Source organism: Nothobranchius furzeri, chromosome 17 (genome assembly GCF_043380555.1).
Source record: "Nothobranchius furzeri strain GRZ-AD chromosome 17, NfurGRZ-RIMD1, whole genome shotgun sequence".
Lineage (NCBI taxonomy): Eukaryota > Metazoa > Chordata > Actinopteri > Cyprinodontiformes > Nothobranchiidae > Nothobranchius > Nothobranchius furzeri.
Window position 1 is genome coordinate 46,167,899 of NC_091757.1, and position 21,421 is coordinate 46,189,319.

Genomic DNA, 21,421 nt, shown 5'->3' on the forward strand with positions numbered 1-21,421 from the left:
CATCAAATGTGTGTTTTTTTTTTTACTTTCTTTGAAAAATTCTCTCAGCATTCAGTGTCTCACCAGCACACAGTCATCAGCATGAGCTCAGGGTGGAGAGATAATTGGGATTTTTGACAGATAAGCCAAATTAAATAATGCTGACTAGGGCTGCTCAATTCCCAAAAAATAAACTAGTTTTGGTCAAATTTCACATAGTTACTCATGCATTTGGAAACTTATCTAGAGTTCTCATTTTAAGGAGGCTACACGTATCAGTTTATTTCAGCAAGTTGCAGAGTTGATAAAACATGGATGACAGCAAATTATAAAAGCAAAACAACTTTTTTACTAGGATCAGTATACCTGATTACACACCCACCACAAAGTAAAAATACCCTGACGTTCCAATCGTGGGAACAACCCTTATATCTTGCCTTAGTTCCTCCCATGGCCTTTACAGCAAAACAAATCGTTTACACGATTTACCTGGAGCGTTCACAAATAGATTTGTGTATCTACAAAAATGAGCTGTCAACAATGCACCCCAGTTCCCAGCATGCACTCCAGAGTGAAACACATGGTTCCGTCAGTTTAACACACCCACAGACATCATATACATTGACACCCCGTGGACTGCACTATCTATTGTGGCTACTGTAGTGGCTGGTCACCATCTTGGATGGGTCTCCATTTGCCCTCAGTGCATTTATTTCTACTGAGGAAGATATTTACCCATCTAAAAACACGTTTTACTTTGCTTTTCACAAAATCAGACATATGGCATGATAGTTAAAATATAAATATGATCAAATAAAATAAATTACAATCTAAAACTAGGTAGGGTAGAAAAGTCAATAATCCCATGTGATCAGTTTTCTGGTTGTTGCACTAGTAGACGAGCAGTGGGTTTGGAGAGTGAGGGACCTATCCAATATGGCCATGACGCTGTTACGCTCTCCAGCGGCCAATGAAGCATCTACATATTCATGTCTATGAGCACATCATCCTAGCTTGAATGCTAATTTAACTAATTAATTCCCGTCTGTAAACTTCAAGCTAGCTGGTGCTTCCTCAGGGTGTAATTTCTGCTATCAGCCAATCAGGAGGGGGATTGGATTATCTTTTGTGGGGCGGCGGAGCTATAGCCATCCAGATTTCTAAATCTCCTTCTTCTCTCCTTGATGAGGTTACGCCTCGGACCCCAGCTTACAAAACAAAGCAAATCCTAAAGAAGTTGGAGTTTGGGTGAAAGCCGTATTGTGATTTTTATTATCGTTCCTAGCTCTAGAACAGGTTTTTGTGTTGCAGCACAGTATTGCACATGAATTGTGCTACAAGTGTTCACCTGTACTACTGTGAGAGTCCTGAGAAGGTAAGATTGGTTTCTGGCCATGTTTGTCCTAGACCTGTTTCATGTCCACTTTTAGGATCCGATCATGGCCTGCTGCATCTAAACAAAACTATTTCAGATTAAACCGGATCCTGTTCCGCCCTGCATGAACAGACCAGTAGCACAGTTCCATCTCCATTTACCCATTTTAAAATGCTGCTTTGCAGATGCATCAGTAGTGACTCACATGTTTTTAGGACTCTTGTCTGAAACCCAAGAAATCACTTTAATTCCTAAATCCATTTACAGAGTCACAGAAGTGACTTGGAATCAATTCTTTGACTTTGTAAATGGACTCAAACACTCAGCAGCTGAACCAGCTAAAGTGCAACGATTAAAATTGCATTTGGCATTGATTGCTCTGAAACGGCGAGTCTTGCTTTACTCTGCGTCAGCTGTGCATCAAGCCTCGTTTGAGTTCACATCAAACAAAGAGCCTCATTGTGCTGCACAGGACACATGACCAGATTTCCATCCATACTCTTCCTCTTTCTCTGAACTTCATTCATCTTTAATTTTTTAACAACGTTTCATCCCAGTTTAAAAACACCCTAGCCAACTCACAAACTTCTTACTGTAAGTTCTTCTTTAGGGAAGATTATTAGGGGTTTAAGTATCCGTTAGCCGTGCTTTTCATGTTTCCTTCCGTTTGTTGGGAGGGTTACCTGATAGTTTAAATGCTCACCAGGTGTTCTGCACCACCCCTGTCTCTTTGGAGAGTCAGGTTATGGTTGTTCGTGCTTGCACGCACAGCTAAGGGTGCAGGGAGGAGGGGAGGACGAGTGGTGAGCAAGTCAACCTCGGGTTCAGCTGGAGGGTCGATCCTGGCCCGGATCCTGTTGGAAAGGCTGGCATGTCAGCAGAGTGGACCGGAGCAAGCGATCTGGCTTTTGTGATCTAATCTTGTTAATGGGCTCTGGGTTGCCGTTATCATCAACTTAGTGAGCTTGGATGCTTGTTTTTGTCAACAGCTGAGCGGGTATGGCGAAGTGTGGACACAATCGTTTTTTTATGCAGGTCATGTCAGGCTGTCCACGTTGTGCTACCATAGCCTTGGTTTTCATGTGTCATGTTTCTGTTCCATTAGCAGCCCTCTCCCTGAGCATTTCTCAGACTCCCCCTCCCTTGTGATGAAACGGCCTACAGCCAAAACAAAACCCGTCTACACTCTTATGCCCTGGATACCCACTCATACCTCCTCTCGCTGCCTGTCAGTATTTTCATGCTCGTGGCCGTGTGTTGTGTTGTTCACTGGTTGTTCTGTCATTACATGCTCCAGGTCGGTGGATTTATGTTTTGTGAGGATGTGTGCTCAGGGGACGGACAGGTAAAGCACAACTCTCTCCTGATGCAACACATCAAGCAGGACCCCCCACCCCTTACCCTTAGCTCTACTTGCACACACCTCCCTCCACCTCCTCTACTGCCTATGCCCCTGTAGCCCTTATCTCTGTTTCTCAGCTTTTCCTTGGCTGTGTCATTCCATGGCCTTTGCATGGCCTCGGCCCCCCGCCAGGCAGCAGGTATCAGCATGCATCTCATCTTACAGCAGCACATTCAGTTTGCTGACCCACTTGCCTCCAGGACTCTGCAGCTGAGCTCAGCTTGGTGAAGCTAGAAACCAGACTGCTCAGGATCCTCGCCCGCTCTCCGCTCTGCTTGGCATGGCCCCAGTGCGGTGATGTCTGCAAAACTGATGTGCATCGAGCCCCAGCATTGGAGTGGTACACTGAAGCACTTGTTCTGTTTGGCATCGTAACAAGAGTTGATTTGAGTCTGTAGAGGCTGTGTAAGGAAAGTCGCTGCCTGGCAGAATTTATTAATACACTTCAACTTTTGACTTGATAAGGTGGAAACACCTTGTTGGCGTCAGGTGATGCTGAACTTTATGGGGACTGTAATTTTTCTAAGAGGTAGCTAACTGTGTCACTGAAGGCTGAGGAGAGATGGATGAATGATGAGCTTCCAGAGAGAAAAGCATACATGATAGCATGACTGCATGCTTTAAAGAGGCTGCTGCCAGTGGGATGAATGGACAAACGTGACAAGCTGGAGGCATGTATGGGTTGTATTTTAAATGCTGTGCAGTGGAGTGAAAATATATCACCCTTTTCCCCCAGATTTCTTCTGTTTTTGCATATTTTTTTTATCATGATATCACATCAGCAAACATTAATTAAAGTAAATAAAAAATGCAGTTTTCAAAAGATGATTTTTGTTAAAAGTCAACTTCTCTGAAAAGACACATTCATTATTTTTTCTGATATAATTGGTAACTCTGAGTTTTTCATGAAGGCTGAACATTAATGGCTGAACATTAAAAAAGTCTCCTTTAGCTTTACCCAGCATGTTTCTGGCCCCACACACACCAGGGGGCACACTCTGGACCTTGTTTTTAACCTGGGCCTAAATGCTGACAGTGTTAGTCCTGAGGACATTTATATTTCAGATCACCATTACATTTTCTTTAAAGGGACTTTACGGAGTTTTGAATTTTTATGCTCGCGATTGCCCCCTCAGGCCAAAAGCGTAACCGCAGCTTCAATAGTAGGCTCGTGCACGAGGCATGCTGTACGTGCACACTCCTTAACGAAAATAACAGCTGAGACAGTCCCTTGTGTGTGTGTGTGTGTGTGTGTGTGTGTGTGTGTGTGTGTGTGTGTGTGTGTGTGTGTGTGTGTGTGTGTGTTTGGCCCGGAGGACAGAGGACAGGAGAACGCGCAGCTAATTAACACACAGCTGCACTCCTGGACAATGGTGGGAGTAAATAAGCATTAGGTCAAATGAATTGACATAATCTACATAGATATGAAATAGCATCGCTGTAGTAGTCTTTTATTTTGAAAATTACCAGGGGTTTTACACTGAAACTCTATGTGATTTCCTGTCTAGCCCTAAGTTAAATGAGGAAATTGTCATGTCCCAGAAGGTTCATGCCAAAAATAGAGCTCAATCCTATCTTAAGCGCCGCGGGTTGCTGCATCTTGGATGCGTCTGGAAATTTCCATGTTTCCAAATGGATTCCATTTGAAGCAGCGACATTCCGCTGCCGTTCCGCACAGCTGATGCTTCCACTGTGAAGTAGGGACTAACGTGAGTCCCATTCTGATGTTTTCTCTGGAGCTAGCCGCTAGCTCTAGCTCTGACGCTAATGCTACCTGTCACTCAAATCTAATTATTCATAATTTCAAGCATTTAATTATACCTAGACACAAGAGTTACAAATTCACCCCCCTCCCACCCCCCCACCCCCCGAGTTGTCATGAATATAAACTAGAGATCAATTAAACCTAAAATGGTTTTTGAACCAGGCTGTAAACTTGTTTATTTCTGCTGTCAAATTGGCATTTTTATCAAAAAAAAAGAAAAAAAAAAGAAATAGAGTTTCATTTATTTATTTATTTTGGCAGGCTGGATCCTCCTTATCCCGATACATCTGGTGTTAAACAAACTTGGCATTTAAGGAGGTGAATGTCATACCAACAGTTAAACACAGTGGGGGCAGTGTGATGGTCTGGGGCTGCTTTGCTGGACCTGGACCACTTGCTGTAAATGATGGGAACTATGAATTCGGCACTCTAGCAGAAAACCCTTAAGGACAATTTCAATCATTCCTTCAAGAGCAGCTCATGCAATGGGACAATGAAAAGCACTAAACCAAAATGAAGGCTTTGAAGCAGCCTGGTCAAACTTCGGACATTAAAAAGATACTGTTACCTGACCTTCTGGAACAATCTGCTAAAACAAATTTTTTAGAAGAAGCAGGACAAAATTCTATCTTACGTCCGATATTTAGTTATCACAAACACTTACCTCAAAGGGTGTCACAAGTTACCAGTTATTTAGTTTAGAAGGTTGATTACATTTTTCACATGAGGCCAGGTTGGTTTGCAGAGCTTCTTGGAAATCATCTTTTGAAAGCTTCATTTTATACGTATTCAAGTTATATTTGTCTAGTAATTACATGTGCTTGCTGACCTGAAACATAAAAAACAAAGTTTTTGTAAACATACAGAACTTTTCATAGAATTGTCTAAGATTCAAATTTTATTGTACTTTGATAAAAAAAGTCACCTCTTTATTCAGCATGAGCATCATTATGATTGGGAATAAAGGTAAGATTGCTATAATTCTGAAGTTACGTAAACATGGTGTTCAGCATTATTCGTGTCTTTACACGTGTCATGTTTCCTGTGTGGTCTTAAAAACCTTCTCACAGATGCTGATAAGAAGCCAGATGGTTCTTGTCCTGAAGGATGCTGGGTCCATAATTACCAAAACTGTAGCAAATGTGGATTTTTCTAACTGCAGGACATTTTCACACGTTGCCTCAGAACATCGCAAATGAAATAAAAGTTCAGAGAAGACATTCGTGCATCTCGGTCAGATATACAATATCTACGTAATGTGTTTTCTGTCCTCCTGGGTCCACGAAGAGCGTTCTGATTCAGACTTGTGTCTATTTAAATGTGGGTCCAAAGATCACAGCCATTTAGTTTTTGGGTTTTAACTTGTCATCTTATTTTTCCCTTTGTATACTTTTTTTAAAGATTCCTTCAAACTTCTAACAGGACTAAAGAAGACAAATCTTCACACTGAAAACACTCCTAATTTGTTTTGCTCACATATGGAGTTTTGAACTCATTTCCATCTTTGCTTTTTAAAGGTCTCGTTAACTAAGAAAACGTGTGATTTTGATCAGTAAATCTGAGTTGCATATGCATGCTGAATGTGAAAATAGCCGCCTGCATTAGTCACAGAAGGGAAATGCTGGGGGTCTCTTCTACATTACAGGAAAAATTAATTTTCAGGGTCTCGCCCACCTTGGATTGGGAAGGAGAAAGCACAGAGCGTATCGGCTAGTAGAAGCTAACCATTAGCATTAGCAGCTCCCCAACATGATGGATCACGTTCAGGCTTGTGTTATTTGAGGAGAAAATACATCAACGTGGCTTTTTTCACCAAAGAAAAAACGTAAACGAAGGCAGCAGAAGAGTAGTGCAGCTGTTAGCCAATCAGAACACAGATGCTCGTACAACATGAATAATAACAAAAAAGACTCCTAATCCTGTCTTTCTTTACCTCCCACTCCTCTGACTAAAGCCCACTTCTCCATCTGTGTAGGTGTGGAGACATGCATCACCATTAAGCGTTGGTGCTAGGGATCCCCGACAGGCTCACAGAGGCTGATGGAGACATGCCCAACTTTTAAACTTTGTTAAATGTCTGTCGAAAGAGACCGCAAGCTTGTGATTGGTCAGGGCGCCAGTATTGCAGCAGACACTGAAAAGACTGAAGAATGCCTCATGGACAAAGTCCAAAAATATGAATGTTTATTCACCCGTGGCTGAAGGAGTACAAAGATATGCAGCAAGTGTTACTCGTGGACAGAAATGATGAGAAACGTGGGTCCAGAGGTGCCGATCGCATGAAGAGGTGGAACAATGAGGGATAAATTTGTCCATGTTAAAAAGTCTCTGAAACACATTAAAACAATGTAAACAAAATAGTAAATACACTGTCTTGGACCACATATGTGACTGCAATGGTATCAGGATACCTCAGAAAGCGCTACGCTCTCTGTCGTCCTGGTGGGGAGTTGCTTTGCAACGCTCCCCAGGTGACATAGAAGTCAGAAGGGAAAACATCTACCATCAATGTATGTGCATGACTCCACACTCGAGCTGACAGAGAAGTAAAAATCAGGCTTAACTCCTACTTCATGAAACAGGAGCACCAGAGCTTCTTTTCCACAGAAAATGACTCGCAAGGCATTCATTTATAATAGAGACCACTGCAAAAGAAGTGTTGATACTTTTAAAGTTTTAATCTTTGCAATTCTCATTTCTAAATCATTGCGTCCTTCTTAGTTGCAGCCTCCAGCCGATGATGACCTGAATAACCCAAAGTCAGCAGTCATTTTCAGGTCTGAAGATCACGGCCCATTCATCATCCTGGCAGAACTATTTAAACCTGGTCTTCTCTTGAGTTGTAGGAAGATGCATATCATTTAGAAACCCATCTTTGTCATAGCCAGTTCACAATTTAATAATACTAAATAAATTCATCTGTAACTGTGGACTTTACAGTTAATCGTGAAGTCCCTGACCTCACAGAAATCAATTTGATTTGAACAAATGTTGCTTTTGTTAGAGTTTGTGATCTTCTGTAGCTGTGCTGCTCCATCTCCGTTTTCACCCTTTTGTTTTTACCTCCTCTCACACTCTGTTCTCTCTTTGTCAACAACCTTATTCATTGTGTCCACTAAAGAGGCCTGGACTCTCACACAATGGCCTTGTTCTCTAGACTACTAAAGGCTCACTGACGGTGCACAGTTGGTCCTGTGAAGGCCAACCAGATACCCACAATTCAACTCTGTAACATCAGCATGGCGAGTTTGTGTTATGTTGTTCCACGTCAGCTGAAGCATTAGGTTTCATTACGTGTGTGTTTCGGAGATGAAGTGTGTTCAGTAAAATGACCTGGTGTTGTTCTACTGCTTTGTTGTCAGAGGGACTAACATGTCCTCTGTCCCTCCCTACCTCCTAGCTTGTCCGTAGGAAGGTTTACGTGCACTTCTACTCACTGATAAAACCAATGTCATCAGTTTCTCAACCTGATATTATTAATTTATTTCTTTTTCTTTGCAGGACGCAGGCAGAAATGGCGCATACATGTCGTGGAACAATAAATCTGGCCACAGCGCACATTGACACCGAGGATGCCTGCAATATCGTGTTGAGCAGTGGTGGGCGCACTTACCACCTGAAGGCTAGCACTGAAGTGGAGCGGCAGAGATGGGTCACAGCTCTGGAGCTGGCCAAAGCTAAAGCCATCCGAATGATGAATGATCAGTCTGGTAAGAGCAAACCTAAGCACCACGATGTGATATTTTTGTCGTAGAAGAAGAAAAGTAGTTATGAATCGGTTGTGCAGCAGGATGGTTGGAATTTCCCCCTGCCTCAAAGACGCTCGTACAGACTTCTGTGTTTATCAGAGGGGAAAGGTGAGTTTGTTACTGGTTTAATGAGATCATTAGCATGCATCTCAGGGTGGTCTACATGTATGGATTTATCTGATTATGCTTCAGCTGCTGGTCTCCGGTGTTCTCTGCTGTTTGGTATTCCCTGCAGCTGCTGGTTCTACTCACTCTCTTTGCCTTTAATTGAATTTACATTCCATTGTGAGCCAGGAGAGGGCAGCAGTGTCTCCCCAGTCAAGATAAAAAAAAAAAACAACAACAACAACTGTAGTATGCTAATGCCACTGTGAGAACTGAGCTGCCATTCAGGACTCTTAACAACAGACCTCTCTCCTTTCCAAGGAGGATTGTTGTTCTTTGGCTACATTTGACGCTGTTGGTCAAAGGCTGTGGGAAACGTCTGGATGACTGTTTTTCATGGTTTACCTTGGCACCAATCCAGAGTTTCTTCTTCAGTCTGAAGCCAGCAGGATCTACACATATTGAGACAGGCTATATAATCCTCTGACCTCTAGAGTTGTTTTTTTTTAGTATGTTTTTTGTTGTTTTTTAACTAAAAAAAAGCAAAAGTTTTGCTCACTTTATGCTTATGTATGGCACGGGGAGTCCACACCAGACTTCATTTTGTTCAACTACATAATTTGTACTTGAATGATGACGGAGTTTCTGAATCTTTAATTCTTTTTTTAAATATTGTTTTCCCTTTTCCCCACTCCTGTTAATGCAGGGATGTCAAACCGAAGTTCACCAGTGTGTTACATTAAAAATTTAGTAAAAGTAGGTCAACCTTGGTCAGTGTCTCTTGAAAATGAAAGTATAAACGGATGTTTTTTTAGATGTCTTCTGTCGAAATATTAACCATCTAAAGTAGCAATAGATAGTTTTTCAAACTTTATGCTAGAGCGTTAACATTGATCTCATTAATTGTTGTATTAGAAACTTGACCAGTTTCCTATTTTAAACCACTCTGCTGTATAGATCTATGGGATGCGGGGGGGGGGGGGGGGTGCTCTTTATCTGCTTTAAGGCTGTTAGCTGTAATGCTAGCGGTTAGCATTTTCCGTTCGCTGATCGTCAATAAAAAGCTCAAGAAGAAGAAGAAGAAACTTGCTTTTTAAGTTTTTATGTTAGCATTGTGGCGGAGCAAAAAGCATTATGGCAGAGCCTGGAAGTAAAAGTAAGAGAGAAATGTCTGTGGAAGCAAAGCAAAGAGCTAAAACCAGAGTGAACATTGGCACAGCCTACACTAGTGGCCTGGCTCCAAAGGGGGCCCCCGGTGACCCACGTCTGAGTGAGGGAACAATGTACGGTACTCATCAAAAGGGGTCTGTGGGTTGCTGTTTGTCTGATCCTTCTTCTAGGACCTGTCTGCCATGGGTGACCCTAAAAGAGGCACAACTCCTCAGACAACTTAGCTCCTAGGATCATTGAGTGCATTTACATGCAGCCAGTAACCCTTTTAAAACCCGAATATTCACAATAACCCGGTTCCGCAGGTCCTTGTAAACACCGCCAAAAACCCGGATATGCTCATAACTGGGTTTTTAAAAACCCGGTTACTACACCTGGGGTAACCCTTTTCTAACATGAATGTTTGGTCGTGTAAACGCATATCGGGATATCCCCATCAAAGCGTGTGTTCTGCGCATGCTCTGTTCGCAAGGAATCTTGGTCTTTTGAGTAGCGAGACGTCTTGTATGCGCCAGAACACCGGAAGTAAACAACAAGTTGGGAGCAACATGGCGAGTTGCGGCACAGCACCACACTTTTGGAGTGACGAGGAAACTAAAGCGCAAACAAATGCGGTCGCTATCGCTTCCAAACTGGGAAACATGTTGTTGTTTTCACGGATACCGGAACAAGAAGAACCGGAAATGACGCATATTGAGTCTGGACGTAGTCCATACGTCCTGACGCTACCCCAATGTACACATTTAAATGGGGTTATGCAAGTTAGGGGTAACTCTTTCTATTTATGCTTGTAAACGGATTATTCTGATCAACTCAGAAACCCGAATACCGACCTTAACCCGATCATCACTCGCAGAGAACAGACACTTCTGCTTTTGCTCCCTTATCTTTTTTTCTCAAGGCTCTTTGTCCTGTTTGCCCACAGAGCGCTTCTCTGCATTTCTTCTGGAAAACCCTATTTTTAAATAATGGATTTAATTAATTGGTCATTCAACGTGATTGATAAGATTTTTTCAACAATGAGGACGGAGATGGGGGCTCCCACTTGCCCGCAAGGGACACACCCGGCGGGGTATATGCTCGATTCCTGGAAGGAGTGGAGGATCGTATGCCTCTCCCAGCTGTCCATTGAGGACGTCGAAGACGTGTGGATGTTTGGCCTGATGATCACTGGATTTCTTCTGATTGGAGTGGGAGGGTATCTGGTCTTCTGGAAATTTGGGAAGACGGGAGCGATTGGAGGGCGACCCGCACCCACGGAAAGCACCGTCTATGTTGAGACCTCACAGACTGGGACGTTACTCGAGGTGAATCGTAAGCTGGACAACGTTCTAGCTGCGATACAGGTATTAGTGTGCAAAATGGATGTCATCTCGGAGAGGGTCACTGGATGGTGTGGAGATGTTTAAAACCTAAATTGGCTTCACTGGAGGACTGGAATGATCAGTTAAGGACTGAAGGCAGAGAGGGAAATTATCTCAGCCTGACCCAAACAAAGTCTTGTTATCTGAATCTGACGCCATAGCAGCCTTCGAGATGCAAACAACAAACCCCCACGAAGCTGTGAAAACCCGACAGCCCCCCCCCCCCCCCCCCCCCCCGGCCTTCGGATTGGTGGACTTCAGCCTGGTGAGGTCATCAACCTGCAGGAGTCACTGTGCTCTGTGCTCCTCCCAAGATCTCCCTCCCACCTGTGGCTACAGTGGCTGATCGCCTTGAGATGGTTGATCTTGCTGGGGAAACAGGATCCCAGCCCCCCCCCCCCCCTTCCATCCTCTTGGGCTCTCATGTTGTGAACTGTTGAACTGTTGATGTTCGTGCTTACATGTTTGAGGTGTTTTTTGTATTGCAAAGCTACGCCCTGTCGGGAGTAACTGGAATGCCTTTTTTTCGCTCCCCCAATTTATTCTCATGTAATTCCCTTTTCATCTAAATGAAATGCTGGCGGCGCGTGCATACACAGCGGCTTCTCTCTCTCTCCCGTACTTTAGCGAGAGGTTGAGAGTAACGTAATTTCATTTCTCTGTATGTCCTGTACATGTGGCAGAATTGACAATAAAACTGACTTTGACTTTGACTAATGGGTTCATCCTGAAGTGTTGCCTTCCTCATGATATCATGCTTTAAATTTATGTTTTTTTGCTGTTTTTATGCTTTTATTGTTCAGAACATTGGGGTTTTACGATGCGAACGGTGTTGCCAACAAATATAATATTATTTAAAACAAAAATGTATTTACATTTTCTGTTTTACATTACATCAGCATTTTTTACTTAACATCTGTAATTAAATTATTTCATTTGAACACAAAACAGAGTTTTAATCAAAATCTAATGATACAACTATGAACATTCCCCTTGAAAATATGGGAGGAAAAAATCACAAAAAGAAAATATTGAGAAATGAAAATTCTATCACACACTCTGTGGCTCTGATACCAGCAGGAGACACAAACCTGACATCTTTGGTTTGATTCTGCTGCGTTCTGGCTAGCGTTCGCCCACCGAGAGATCCCAGAATGACGTGCTTATGCTTGTGAACTTGAATAATTCCAATGTAATTTTCCTCTTTTAAAGTCAGTAAATTGTTAGTGTTTAAATAAAGTGTGCAGCAGTGGAGGCTCTACCTCTCACCTGTTTTCCGTAGCTGCAGACGGCAGTGGGACAGGACATGAGAGGCTTGAGTGTTTCAGTCCTTACTGGGCTTTGTAGTTTTTTTGTATATCTTTGGGTCAGTACTTAGAAATATGATCAGATTTTTTAATGCTTTAGTTTTATTTTAACTGTATTTTTCTACTATTTCTTCACTCATTTCATCTAATAATTTCCTGTAAAATTTCAATATTTATTATAAACTCATTCTCTGTTATTTGTAAGATTATTCTTTTTCACGTTGGACCAGAACTTTAAGTCTGATCACTTATCTGTTTCTTAATCTACTCATGCTACATTTGCAAATGAGTTTCTAGCTAGTTTGCTTGAGCGTCTCTGTAGATTCAACAGGGGGCAGTGTTTCCCTCACGTTTTAATTTCACCTCTGTTCTTTTACCACTGCACGCAAAGTCTACCACAGCCAGAGAGATCACTTGTTCCAGTTGTGATTAGAATCTGACAGACTGACATGCAAGCATATTTGAATATAACATCCCAGATGAAATCATTTTATGGAATCGGATGAAATGTTGGAAGTTTGAGGATGATGAAGACAATCATCCAATCCAGGGTTCCTCCCTAGGATTTCACCTGGTACAGCTGGATCAGTGAAATGCTCAGCCTCTTCAATTGAGTGGTGTTAAACTTTAACTTACTCTGCTTTGGTTGTTCCTTTTTATTGTTTTCTGGGACCGTTCTGTTTTATCCTTTATTTGAAACTTTTCTGTCCCTGATGATAGTGAGCTGTCCGTGGTGCTGAAACTGTAAAGAATTAGAGGACGAAGTGAGAAATGTTTAGCATCACATCTTTAAATAAGCTTCATTTATCACCTCGCGACTGTGCCTTACCCCTCCCTTCATGCTCTGTCTGTTCTTTCATTTAATTTATTTTACCTTCCATGCGTTCTCTCCAGCAGTCGCTTCTCCTCTCTCTTCCCACCGCCTTTTCACACTCCCTGTCTGGTCTTCCCGCCCCCTCCCGCCCCTCTCCCGATTTCCCCATCTCTTTCTCTCCGTGAGCCATCTACTCTGCTTCCCGTCCAGCTGGGTTTCTTCCTATTTAAAAATTACGTTTTCCTTCATTCAGCTGAAATTACAATCTGTGTTTTCTGCTAAACCAATAAAACAGAAAGGATTAGGCTCCGTCTTGTAAGTACTCAGCTGTTGTCTGGGGGGCTTGTGGGTGTTGTGCATACATGTGTACCTAGATAGGATGATGCTGTGTTTTATTGTTTGTCTTTTCCTGGATGACTTAGTTCTTTGTGGGATTTGTTGTAATTAGGATGTCATTTTAATCAGGAGCAGGTGACTTCCTTTGAATACAATAAAGTAGGAAAATTATGTTGTTTTCAGGAAATCGTAGCAAAATAATTAACGGTTCTTTTAGATTTAAGAATAAATCTTAAATGTAATTATTGTCCCATAAGAAGATGTCTATTATTTGGTGACATATGTCCTTTATCATGTAGATCCTTGTGTGTGACTTTATAAAAATTCCTAAATTTACTGCAGTAATAAAGTGATCAGGTATAATGTCCCAATGAAACAGAAAATCCTTTAAAATGTTGTTTTTTTATTATTATTTTCTGTTGAATAAATTTACAGCTACTCTGTAGAACATGTTTCTGGGGGATCTAGCGTGGTCCTGCTCATTTGAGAGGATGTTGCACTTGTCCTTGTTTGTGTTGGACCCTAAACTGCGTGCTGGTATTAGCTGATCTGCTACAGCAGCTTATTCTCTAATGACAAGTGAAACAAAGAGATTAGAATCAGATTTCATCTTGTAACAATCATAACTGAAGCCAAGCCTTTCACAAAGAGGATCTGGCCAAAAAATGATCTCCGTTGGACTCTTCTGTCTGTGTTTCTACCTTTTTTTTAAATGCCTTTTACGACTGTATCTGGAAAGTACCCTTGTGGAATAAAGTCTTCGATTCCTCATATTGGATTTAGAAAGTGGAAGGAACTCACTCCCCCGTGAGCTGCACATCCCACTTGCTGTGGCTCACACAGACACATTGATTTGAAAGTTTATTTAGATTTTGCCACGGCTCTGTCTGACACTTCAGTTTCCTGCAGTCTCGGTGTCATCATCGCAAAATTCAAACTCCGACACATTCTGTCGTAGGTGTTGGAGTTTTGCGGCACCGTGAGGAAAAAATCTTATTTTTCTAATATAAAATCTATCTTTTCCTAACTTCAACTAACCTGGCATTATTACCCTGTGTCCATATTTTGCAAATCTCCACTTTTATTAATTGGCAAAGGAAGAGCTCTAGTCTGCAACTCCACTCAAGTACTGTTGTTCCTTTCTTCTCAGTATTGGGATTTGTCTGCTTCCTGTGGCTCAAGAGTATCATCTGACCAGCTCTAAGCTGCAGGAAACCATTGATTATACTTTCATGTTGTCCCTGTGTGCATACACTTTTATTTCTTTTATATTATGCACTTGGTTGTTTTTTGCTGATTTAAGCAGGTCTTTAAAATGTGACATTCTTTAACGTTGTTGGAGGTGGTCAGCGACTGGGACTAAAATGACTCCTTACAGGGTTATTGAAATGTCACTCAGAGCCACACCGCCCTCTGTGGCCAGAATACCACACTCGCAACTTCAGAGTGGTGGCCCCCACCTGCTGGACTTAGTAAAACTGCAGGTGGCATGACAGCAATGCAGTCTGCTTCCAGCACGATTCCTTCATGTTTTAGATCATGAACACAACTGATTTGTTTAATTTAGTGATGAACCGCTCCTGTAGACACAAAGGAAGGCTGGGGAGACGTTTTAGCTATTAGGTGAAGGTGTTAAAAAGACAAACACACAGCGAGGAGATAAGTTTCACTTTACCTTTCACTAATCGGACACTCAGAGGTGCTAAAAGGAAACCAAAACTGCAAAGTCTCCCTTTAACAAACAAAACTTCAGAATTCTGCAAGCTCTTCAACTCTTGTCAAGAACCATGGCAGCATTAGGTTTAGCCTTCCAGCTTGTAAATACGTTAGCTTTGTTTTTAGGTCATTTGTTTGATGTTTAAAGGGCATAAACATCTAAACTTTAAGAAGCATAGATTTGGAAAACTAGCAGAGGTTAACATCTTTAGAGACAGGACATTTGTTTCCTGCTTTTGTCTAATTTTGGACCATGATCATTTGTGTAAAACATTATTTCTAAATGTTTTTTTTCTCCTAATACGTTGAAATAAAACTTAAATCCTGTTGGAAAGTATTTCAGTTAGAAAAAATGCCAGTGGTTGAAGCTAGAAGTGTTAAGTGTCTCAGCTCCAGTGTTTCTCGTGCAAAGATTCTATGTGGAGTTTCTCAATGAGGACTTTGTGCTTGAGCTGAATGATTCATCACGGCCGTGTGTTGAACACCAGCTGTAATTTGATTCTGCTGCATGGGCTCATTCTTAGAAAATGTTGGTTTGAGACGACTAAAACATTAGGCTGATGTATTTTTGCCACTGCAGGATGGAACATTTGTTGTTAACTGAATATCGTCCACATCTTCTGGATAATCAAGTTATCACCACAGCAGAGTATGTGCATGTAGATACTTGTGTTTGTATTTCAGTTCTTTTTTTTTTTCTTGTGTCCAAAGGAAGCAGCACAGCATCTCAGATACTTTGGTCCTATGTAGGCCATTCCCATCTGTACTGGGTCGGCCCGGGCCGGGTAGCCCCAGTCGGCCCCAGCCTGGCCCGGTTGATTCCACACATCCTTGCCTTAAGCCCATGTGGGCTGATTCTACCCACCAATCAGAGGCTTGCTCTAATGGAAGGTGTGAATTTGCTGTCAGCAGTGGGTGTGTTGGCCCTGGTCGGCCTGAAGCAGACCCCCTCGAGAAGAGGGCTGAGAATGAGCCTTGGTTGGCCTGGAAAAATACCAGGTCACCCAGATATGTAAACAACCTACGCTACCCGGCCCGGGCCGACCCGGTACAGATGGGAATGGCCCATTATTGTAGACTGATACTGGGGCTAAAACAGTCTAAAGAATAAAATGGTTTCCAAATTTGGAACATGACCTCTTAAGATGTCATCCGAAGATTGTTATCCCCGTGTGAGAGTTTTCCTGCTTTAATGAGCTTGGTGCTCCGGCTCTGAAATCTGAGTGTTTTGGTTCCAGTAATTGGTACAAAGACAAAAGATCATCTTTCTTTCTACTTTGTGTTTCCGTATTCCCTCCATCTGCCACAGATTTAGTCATTTCACAGAGACAATATTGTTGTTAGTTGGTATATTCTATTATGGGTTTCAGTGAGTATTACTGCATAAATTACTTTCGTTAAGTAAAAAAGGCTGTAAAAAAGGACCTTTTTGTAATTAAAATGTTTCTGAAGATTTTGGGATTTGTAATTGTCTCACATGAAAAGCAAATCAGTATTTAAAATCATAATACTTTGTTTTAAATGCACCCAGTAGGATTTTATTAGATTGCACTAGAGATTACAGTCAGACACTTTAGCTGAAAATGCATCCTATTTGGCCCGTTTCAGCCGTTAGAACTTTTGGGTAATTTTACCGGACCTACACAGCATGAGCATCTTCTTTCACCCGGTCGTTCTGAAAGAACCGTCCTCCGAGACATTTCAGGAGCCAACGAAGTACCTGAACTTGGGTATGAACTCTAAAATGGCCCAGTAGAGTCGCTAGGCTGGACTCGTGGTGAATTCACACTGATTGGTTGAATATTAGTAGGAAATTTTTTACATTATTATTATTGCCGGATGCCACCAAACAATTGTCAAGTAGAAGCTAACCATAGCATTAGTAACTCCGTACCAGGGTGGAACAGGTTCAGGCTTGTGTTATTAGTGGTGCTTAAACATCAACATTGCATTTTTACCAGGGAAAGAAGAGTGAACAGAGGCAGCAGAAGAGTCATGTTGCTGTTAGCCAATGAGAAGCAAGATTTTTGCATCTTCAACAATAATGACTTAAACTCCAGATCACTGATTTTTTTCATCCCCCCACTAACCTCCCTGTAAAACAGGAGCACTGGAGCTTTTTTTCCACAGAAAATGACTCAAAATGCATTCATTTTTACTAAAGACCACAGCAAATCTACTGAATAAAATTAGTGAATGAAGTTTTCTTTTTAAGATCTGAAACTATCCCCCCCCCCCCCCCCCCCCCCCTTACTTTTAGCTCACCTGATAATGCACACTGTCACGATCAGGCCGTAGAAAAGGTGGCTAAAGAGCAAAGTTAACAGGTCTTTAAAATATACATGAAAGTCTGGCTCGTAAAAAAATAATTATGTATGAGTAAATGTTTAGGCACATTACTGTTTAGTCCCCTTTTAGACAAATACATTTTCACCACTGTAAACTTAATAAAGCTGCATTAAAATGTTCATCTTGTTATGAAAAGAAAATAATATAAAATCCTCTCTGGCATCATTTTTTATTTTTATAGTCACTGGAACTTGGCAATGGCTAAATGATGAAGGTTTATTAAGGGCAGTTGGATTCTTAAAAACTCATCAATTAGAGGAAAAATAAAACGTATTTAGTATAAAATTAGTCTTAAAAATGAGAACACAGCAGAGAGCTTTGTCACCAAGCATACGTGTAAAAAAATCATTATATATATATATATATATATATATATATATATATATATATATATAATATCATATATGTATAATATATATATACAATACAATATATATATTATATATATATATATATGACATCATATATATAATATCATATATATTATATATATATAACATCATATATATGTAAATATATATAATATATATATATAATGTCATATATATAATATCACACATATATATATATATATATATATATATATATATATATATATATATATATATATATATACATATATTTATACATATACATATATACATATATATACATATATTTATACATATATATACATACACACATACATATATATAGCAGAAAGAAGGATTCTCCAAAGAATCAAAAAAATTATGGACAACCCTGAGCATTCTCTTCATAAGAGTGTCCGACAATGGAAGAGTGTCTTCAGTCAGAGGCTTCTTCAGTTTCGCTGCAACACTGACCGCTACTGGAGATCCTTCCTGCCAACAGCCATTGTAATATACAATAACTCTTTGATGATTATTATTATTATTCTGAGCTACTACAGCAATCAATTTCCCTCTGGGATTAATAAAGTATTTTTGAATTGAATTGAATATACATATATATATATATATATATATATATATATATATATATATATATATAAATACATACATACATACATAATGAGAAATAGAGATGGCGATGTGACCTTGGTTTAGAGAACTGTGGTTTCTACCCCAGCAGGGATGTTGTAATAACATATTTCACTAAAAAGTAGCAGAGTATCATGATTGGTGCAGATGATATTTGGTAAACAGTTGGAGGGGTCATATTTTAGGTTGTCTGGTGAGTGACATTGCAGCGAGACACAAACCGGGATCATACTCGGACGTTTCCCTGAGCCATGTCGTATTTGACCTTCGTCTTTCTGGCTTCATCGTTTCATCTTTTTATGGCTCCACTTACATTCTCACCGTTTCTCACCTAACCTATTTGATCCATGCTGCTCTCCTTTCCTGAAATTATTGAGTTCTGCTGTCAAAATCGGTGGAGATGTCAGGGAGGAAGAGATGTGTTGTGGTCCTCTCTGTGCTGATGATTGCTAGCTGCCGAGTCCCTTCTCCTTTTAGTTTCTCTCCCTCTCTGCCTCCCTCCCCTCCTCTTTAGTCTGCATTGCACTGAGAAGCCCGTGAAGAAGAATTGTAACTATACAGAGCGTTGTGATTGTGTGTATGTGGAGAGACTGAGAGTGTGTTTGTGTGTGTGTTTCTGAAGGACAGGGCAGTTCAGTATTGGACATAAGGATTAGAAGGGAGTGCAGGCACCCTGCCCCACGTGACTGTGTGAGTGTGTTTGAGTGAATGTGTCTGTGTGCATGCTGCAACGCTGAGAAGGGAAAGTCGCTGCCTCAGCCCTCCCTTCGTAGTGATGATGTAGCGGCCCAGGGGCAGCCTTGCATCTCAGGGTGCGTGGAGTTGGATCAGGCCTGCAGAGAAGGGGATGAAGGTCCGGAGCTGCTGGGAGCCCAGGACCGTCCGCTCCTTCTGCAACTCAGGCTGTCTGAGTAAACTCAACCAGGGTCAGTACAGTTATGACTAAAGCTTCAGCACAGGAGCTGCCGCTCGTCTTCGTGTCTGTCCACCGTTAGGCTCTTTCTTGGCTTCTCCTTTTTGCCTTTAATGTGTCAGTCCTCTCTCCAGCTCCCTCTCTGCGTCTACAGATGTGTCAGCTATGGGTGCTCACACATCTGCTGCCTCCTTCAATAATGCCGTGCCTCACGCTGCAAAAAGAACAGCCTGCCCCCTCTCTTTCACTCTGTACAGCATGCTCTTCTCTCCCTTTCTCCCATCCTGATTTCACTCGTGCTCATTTCCTCCCTTTGTGCCTGTTTCACCTTACATTTGCATATGGATGAGTTGGAGTCTGCCAGGCCTATGTGCACATCTGTGTATGCAAATTAGGAATGTAGATATCGTTGCACCATCAGAAACTGTAAAAGGGATCTTAGTGCCTCCATGGGTCCTAGAAACAGTTCTGTGGTTTTAGTAGGGAGTTTAGAACAGTTAATAGTTGGTGATTAACATGTTTTTAGTTTTGCAGAAAATATTACTCAGATCCAAAATTGGAGGATTTTGCCCAGAGAAAATGTGTTGTTTTATATTTGTTTACAATGGAGTTTTAGTAGCATCCTGATGCATATTTTGGGGGGGTCTGAAACTGCAGTGTATTGTTTTATTTTGAAGGAGCATGAAAAATGTGTTCCTGGTCCCTCTTTCCTCATCTTTGTCTGTCTTTCCATGGTTTTCACATCAAAGGTGGGGTTTGGCTCTGTGGAGCTGAAAAGCTGTTTCCCAACACCCTGGACTCTCTCTTTCCTCGTTTACTTTTTATTTGTTTTGTTCCATACATAAATAAAGCTGGCACAAACAGTACTGAGTATCATATATACCACACCCTTCCTTTATAGCAGCCCTCTGAAGTGTTTGAACTGGTGAAGTTCCAGAAGATATGTGCATGATTACAAGTGCAGCAAAACTCTGAGCTTTGATCGTAATACAAATGTATTGACCAACTGTCCTTTATTGTCTTTTATGATGACTCAGCTTTATCCCGAGGAAGGTTGAAATGCACAGATGAGATATAGTGATGATTGGCAATAGCTTTTCCAGGTTTTCCACCTCTAATATACCTTTACTGGTAACTTTAAAGGTGTGGGACATTGTTTAATCTGTATATTTGCAGTGGTCTCTAGCAGGAATGAGTGCCTTGCAGGTCGTACTCTGGGGAAAAAAGCTCAGGTGTGCTTGTTTCAGGAACAACAGAATGCTACATGAGTGGAGAGCTTAACACGGCAGAATTTAGAGTCTTCTTTCCTGATATTTCGACATCTCGCCAAGGATTGGATAACAGCAACACGACTCACCCACTGACATTCTTTGCCCTGGGACATGAATGTTTTATTTCCACTAATAACACAAGCCAGGAGGAGTTCTGCTGTGTGGTGGAGTTGCTAATGCTCACAGTTAGCATCTACCAGCCAAGATATTCTCTGGTGTTTCCAAAAACCTTCCCCACCATGAGTCAAAATGGCTGAACCAGTGAATGTTAAGTGACAGCGTGACGAAGATCTGTTAGGCTTTTCTAATCCCAGAGTTTCACCGTCTACTTATTATCAGGAGTTGATGCAGGAGATGGGTGTTTCATGTTCAGCCTTCATGAAAAACTCATTGTAGCCAATTATGTAGCCCAGGACATACTGGAGAGACCACGTCTCTCGGCTGGCCAGGGAACGCCTTGGGATTCCTCTGGAGGAGCTGGCCCAAGTGGCTGAGGAGAGGGAAGTCTGGGCCTCCCTGCTTAGGCTGCTGCCCCCGTGACCCGACTTTGGATAAACGGAAGAGAAAGAACGGATGGAAAGCTTTCTCTCTTCTGAAGTTTATATACAAACAACCAGATCAACATTAGTTTGTTATTTTAAGTTAAATAACCAAACAAGTAAAAACACCATTCAGAGATTCCTTCTGTCTTTTGACTGTGTTTAAAATAAATAACAATTGGTTTCTCCATATTTCACAGAACCATCACAAAGATTTGTTTGTGAGAGTTTGTGGAAGTCATTTTCATCTGAAACAATCTCTTATA

At 41.4% G+C, this 21,421-nt stretch overlaps 1 protein-coding gene across 3 annotated transcripts in view; it reads left to right on the forward strand.

The window, feature by feature from the left end:
* osbp2b (oxysterol binding protein 2b) overlaps positions 1-21,421 on the forward strand; it is a 61,780-nt gene that overhangs the window by 8,125 nt on the left and 32,234 nt on the right. For 2 of the 3 annotated variants that reach the window (XM_015973031.3, XM_015973032.3), the window contains exon 2: positions 8,023-8,231. In XM_015973031.3, the coding sequence (XP_015828517.3) occupies positions 8,023-8,231 (209 nt within the window). Of the gene's footprint in view, positions 1-8,022; positions 8,232-19,213; positions 19,359-21,421 lie in introns of those variants that run through there. The other variant, XM_054731732.2, reaches the window with a different exon arrangement.